This window comes from Micromesistius poutassou, assembly GCF_964030765.1.
Source record: "Micromesistius poutassou genome assembly, chromosome: 13".
Classification (NCBI taxonomy): domain Eukaryota; kingdom Metazoa; phylum Chordata; class Actinopteri; order Gadiformes; family Gadidae; genus Micromesistius; species Micromesistius poutassou.
In genome coordinates this window covers 2,881,258-2,887,257 of record NC_140283.1, presented here as the reverse complement: position 1 = coordinate 2,887,257, position 6,000 = coordinate 2,881,258, and the positions used below count along the sequence as shown (strand labels likewise).

At 53.6% G+C, this 6,000-nt stretch overlaps 1 protein-coding gene across 1 annotated transcript in view; it reads right to left on the bottom strand.

The window, feature by feature from the left end:
• Positions 1-6,000, bottom strand: part of syt7a (synaptotagmin VIIa) — a gene marked incomplete at both ends in the record, with an annotated part of 70,128 nt that overhangs the window by 2,231 nt on the left and 61,897 nt on the right. Inside the window, 4 exons of the mRNA XM_084477113.1 lie at positions 847-961; positions 1,713-1,882; positions 2,794-3,061; positions 4,712-4,814. Coding sequence (XP_084333239.1) covers positions 847-961; positions 1,713-1,882; positions 2,794-3,061; positions 4,712-4,814 — 656 coding nt within the window. The remainder of the gene's footprint in view (positions 1-846; positions 962-1,712; positions 1,883-2,793; positions 3,062-4,711; positions 4,815-6,000) is intronic.

The window sequence follows — 6,000 nt, the reverse complement described above, 5'->3', positions numbered from 1 at the left end:
GCCGGTACAAACATATACCCACGCACACACACACACACACACACACACAGGCAGGCACACAAACACATACACACACACAAACACATACACACACACACACACACACACACACACACACACAGTGAGTAGGGGGAATATATTATGTGTCTAACTGCAGCACACATGTTTGTGCGCGTCGACTCCACATGAGGGGTTCGTTTTGTAATTATCCTGGCGGGGAGTGCTTCAAAAAAAGAGAGGCAAGTGCGGAAGTGAAGCCAGTACCTAGTTAGAACTCAAGGTCAACCCATCCCCCGAGCCAAGGCACATACAGATGAGGTATTTATGGAAACAGGGCAAAGGCTTTTCTAATATAAATTCTGGCACAGAATTACCATAACTCTTTGCTGCTGTTGTACTTAAAGTCCCTGCTCTTGCTGCTTCCCTGGGAATTAGTGGTGTTAAAGTCGTACACCACAGCATCCGTCTCACGAAGGGCCCCCAAAACCACGCGAGCCCTGCCGGGCCTGAAGACAGGGGCTGTCAGCGCGCAGGGGGGCTAAGCCGACACGCGCACGTAGCGAGCCGACTCTCATTAGACGTAAAGAGGCCACGTAGGAAGAGGAGGAGCTGCGAGCGGCGGGGGGAGGAGAGAAGGTCACGCGCTGACGGCCTGGTGCCGGGCAGCGCAGCCGGGGCAGGAACACAGAAAAGCCCCGGTTAAGTGAGGGTGTTGAGCGCGGAACCGGAGCAGATAGACTGAGGAGAATCTGGGGCAGGCTGTGGACGCTGCTGCTGCTGCTGCTGCTGCTGCTGGAGGGTGTCAGACAGCAAGGCAGACAGAGCAAACAGAAACGTGACGCGTACCTGAGGTGCCTCCGATATCCATGGCTTTTAGATTGCGTGCTTTGATGATGTTCACAGTGATGGTGTTCGCAGTGGGATTATAGCACAGGGACACCAGCAGGTCACCTCGCCTTCCCTGGGGACAGAGAGAGACAAACACAACCACTTTATGCACACATCTTAAAGGGTTTGCTTTATCCCACGAATGACATACATTTGCATTGGAATTGAACACACGCAGACACACACACACACACACACACACACACACACAGACAGACACATCCCACCCCCCCCCCCACCCACACACACACACACACACACACACACACACACACACACACACACACACTCACACATATCCCCCCCCCCACACACACACACACACACACACACACACACACACACTCACACACATCACCACACACACACATCCACACACACACACACACCCACACCACCACATACACACACACACACACACACAAACACACACACACACACACACACGCCCGCACGCTCAGGGGAATGACTTGTATATTTGTATTGCGTGCTGGTGTCATATGACAGAGGCGCTGTCCTTTCAGCACCAGGGGGACGGCAGATGGTGCACTGACTACGCTGTCCCCACACTGCCCTGGACTGACACCACAGTTCACTATCTGGGGCTGGGCTGTAAAAAACGAGACACCTGCAGAGGAGCAGCAACAACAGCAGCAGCAGCAACAGCAACAACATAATGGGCCATCGGTGACGGCTCATGTCCGACCCTCCACTCCCTAATCACCCACTCCATGCCCCCACTCCACCCCTCACCCCCTCACCCCCTCACCGGGGCACCTGTCACCCCCCCCCGTCTCCCCCCCCCCCCCCCGCCCTCTGCTCACCGCTCCGTCCATGCAGGGCTTCAGCTCCTTCCAGAAGGTTTTGATCTGGCCCAGCTCCACCTTGTTGAGGGGGATGGAGACCTCCCCGATGGGGTCGTTCCTGCTGAAGCGGTCGTAGTCCAGCACCTGCAGGTACAGGGTGCGTTCCCGGACTTTCTCGTACGGGAACCCTGGGGTGGGGGGGGGGGGGGGGGGGGGGGCGGGGAACAGAGGGATACGGGCTGTGACAGCATGCAGTGAGATGACAGCTGTTGACAGGGGGAAGGACAATGAGCTGAGGGGCCTGACAACCATGATGGGCGCCTTGTATCATGCGTGCAGTAAGGAGGGGGCAAAGCCTTTGTGTTGTTTATGTCCTTTGTGTTGTGTCTGGTTCTCTGGACACTGTTGTGAAGACAGTACCCGCTGGTCTGCTTCTTGTGCCTGTTTTTGATTAATGAAGTGTGTGTCTGTGTGTTTCTGTGTATGTGAATGTATACATACATACATACATACATACATACATACATACATACATACATACATACATACATACATACATACATACATACGTGTGGCTGGGGTGGAAGGAGAGTCCAGCCGTCGTGGCTGCGCCACCCGATTACTTTAGTTATTTTACAGCGAGACACTTTATGTTTGATTAAACGTGCCGTTGTGGCTTGACATCTAAGATTTGTGTGCTGATTGAAGCAAGGCGGGTTCACTCCCGAGGCGGGTTGCCACAGTGTGTGTACGTGCATGTGTGCCTTTGTGTGTATGTGCATGTATACTTGTGTGTACAGTATGTATGTGTGTGTGTGTGTGTGTATGTGCACATATACGTGTGTGTGTGTGTGTGTGTGTGTGTTCGTGTACATGCATGTATACGTGCCTGTGTGTGTACGTGCACGTATATGTGTGTGTGTGTGTGTGTGTTTGTGTGTGTGTGTGCGTGTGTTCGTGTACATGCATGTATACGTGCGTGTATACCTGTGTGTGTGTACGTGCACGTATACGTGCGTGCACGTGTGTGTGTGTGTGTGTGTGCTCCCCCCACCACCACCACCACCACCACCACCACCCCTCCCCGTCGCCCACTGACCCTCGAACAGGAAGGTCTCGTTCCAGTGCGGGTTGAGGTTCTTCCTCTTGACCTTGGTCTCCAGCTTGTGCTTCTTGTCGGGCAGCAGGTAGAGCTTGACGAAGGGGTCCGACGTGCCCGAGAAGTCCTTGGCGGGGAGGTCCTGGCCCTTCAGGATCTTCACCGTCAGGGTGGAGTCCTGGAAGCTGTAGCCGATGCTGAACTGCACGCGGCCCAGCTTCTCGCTGACGGGCCCCTCTCCGTCGTCCTCCTCCGACCCCGGGGACAGCTGAAACACACGCCGGGGGGGGGGGGGGGGACGGGGACACCACGTGTTGACTGACGGGACCGTCCTGTGATCTCCTCATTTTTTCCTACACGCTCTCTCACACACACACACACACACACACCTTCTCGACAGCCACACTGGGTTGGGGGGGGGGCGACTGACACATGTTTTCGCAGTGAGATGCCGGCACAGAGCGCCTCTGAGCTGTAATTTTATGAGGCTGCAAAAAAAAAAAAAGGAGATTGGCCTGACATTAAGCAGACGGCAAGGGTTTAATTTCGCAACTGATGTTCTTAAGAGGCAGGAGGGACCCTGATTGGAGATAGGGCAGCTCTAGACCTCCCATTATCTCCCTCTCTCCCAGACACTCTCCCTCGCTTTAAAAGGTCCTAAAAGGCTCTTATCTGATGGAACCCAATAGACAGAGACAGAGACAGAGTGGGGGAGAGAGACAATGTTAAAAGAGAGAGAGAAAGAGAGAGGGTAAGAGAGCGAGAGAGAGGGTAAGAGAGTGAGAGAGAGAGAGAGGGTAAGAGAGCGAGAGAGAGAGAGAGGGTAAGAGAGCGAGAGACTATGGGTGACATCCTTGACTTGCCGCTGTCTTCACCCTGATTTGTCTCTCCCTCTGGCTCATCCAACACCCCCCCCCCTCCCCACTCCCACCACCCCAACCCCCTCCTCCCTAAACCTTTTTCTCTACACCCTTTATCCTCTGCTGTTCATCTGGCTCCCTCTCTACTAGACTGCCAGAAGGGGAGGGGAATAGTGAGTGTGAGAGAGAGAAAGAAACCCGAAAAGTATAAGCTCATTTAGAGAGTGGGAGCCGCTCAGACAACACCGCGCTAATGACACTTCAAAAGAGGTGCTTTGCATATCGCACATCTCATTTAGACTCTTAGAGACTCCTTGAGTCACCGATGAATCACCTTTGTACTCGAAACTTTTCCTCCTTCTAATCCTGTAACGGAGATCTTTGTTGTGATGTGCTCCCCCCTCCGCACGGCAAAGTGTGTTATTTTGTTCTTTTTCGCGGTCAACGTGAACCCGCCTTCTAATTCCAAAACTAAATCACATCGGGGTGAGTCACCGGCGACGCGACGCCTCACTTGATTGCTTCTTTGAAACGCTGCCTCTGTAATCTTCAGCAGCTGGCTTTCCTTAAGCACCTGTTCAGTTCCCCCCTCAGCGCGGCCGCGGCGTGGCTCGGCAGTCTGAGCGCGGTAATGGAGGGTTACTGACACTGAGGCCCCCGGCATACGGGACGCCCGCTTTGTTTACTGGGGCAGGTGAGTGGGGGGGTGGGGTTAGAGGGTAGGGCTGGGTCTGAGAGGGTGGAGGGGTGGTGGGGTTAGAGGGGACGTAGGGCTGGGTCTGAGGGGTGGAGGGGTGGTGGGGTTAGAGGGGACGTAGGGCTGGGTCTGAGGGGTGGAGGGGTGGTGGGGTTAGAGGGTAGGTTTGGGTCTGAGGGGGTGGAGGGGTGGTGGGGTTAGAGGGTAGGGCTGGGTCTGAGGGGGTGGAGGGGGGGTGGAGGAGAAGGGGCGTATGAATGGGTCTTGGGGGGGGGGGGGTGGAGCGGCGATGGGGTAGGAGGGGGAGGTCAGGTGGAGGTTAAGGGGCGTGGGGCTGGGTCTGAGCGGGGGTGGGTCTTACCATCACCATGTCTCCAGTGAGAGAGTTGGCCAGGTCCGTGACGGAGGAACGCCCGTCGGCGTCAGGGGGGTGGCCCTTGGGGCTGTTCGCCGGCTTGTTGCCTCTGTGGAGGGAGAGGAAACCGACAGCAGTTGGGACAGGGTGGTGGTGAGAGCGACCGCAGGCCCCTTACTCTCCAGAGAGAGAGAGAGCGAGAGAGCGAGATGGAGGTGTAGAGATAGAGGGGGGGGGGAGTGGAGAAAGAAATCCCAAGAATGCAAAAGAAATGGTGAACCTGCATCTTTTTTTCGGACCATTTTTCCCACAAGTGACAGGTTAAGTTCAGGGTTGCATCTGGCTGGGGGGTACGTTGGAGGTGGAGCTGCCTCTACGTGTACGTTGAAGATGGGGCCGCGGCCAAAGTCTTCCCCGAATGAAAAGTGGGCACCAGAGTTAAGGGTGTTTTCATCATGTCTAGCCACTCTGAGCGGTGACTTCGATTCGGAGACATCTCTACAGATGTCTACTTTTGGACAGCATCCAAAAGAGACACGTTTCACCCAAAGAAGCAAAACATTTGACACCCATTTGATATTCTTGATAAGAACCACGGTGTCCCTCTGAACACTTAAGACAGGACACACATGTATAACACCACATATATATGTGTGACAGCACGTTGTTCAGGGCTGACATGTACAGGACACATATAGGACAGGGACAGATGTTCGGGACAGCAGCTCATTTCACAGAATCTGCACAGTGTGATGGATGTGTGAGAGCGTTGACTATTTCAGCCGGGCGCACTAATTAAAGAGATGAAAATAAACTGACATATTTGAGGGTTCAGGGGCCTTGCAGCAGCATCTGCTGCATGGAGGAACATTTAAGCATTGCTGGGTGTTGTCTAGAAAACACCACCTCCTGTCAGACATCCGGAGAGAGAAGTCTCTACATTCAACCGTCATTAAGAACACAAAGGGCAATCACTCAAAAGCAGTTCAAAAAACAACAATAACCACAAGAACAACAACAACAATAGAGAATAGATAATACACAAATAAGAATACGGAAAGAAAAATGAAGTTAAAATTCAGAAAGAGGTGAAGAAGGATTGACACAGTGTGGACCAATGCGATGTGAGACACCGGACACACCACTGAAGAGAGAGCACTGAGTAGCAACACGGGTCAAGGCACGATAAGAGGCGATGAGAACACTGTTAGGCATTAGAACCAAAGAGTTAGAGAGATCCACAGGACAGGAGAAAACACAGCGATACAACACACGCCATTTAAAGACTGAGGATG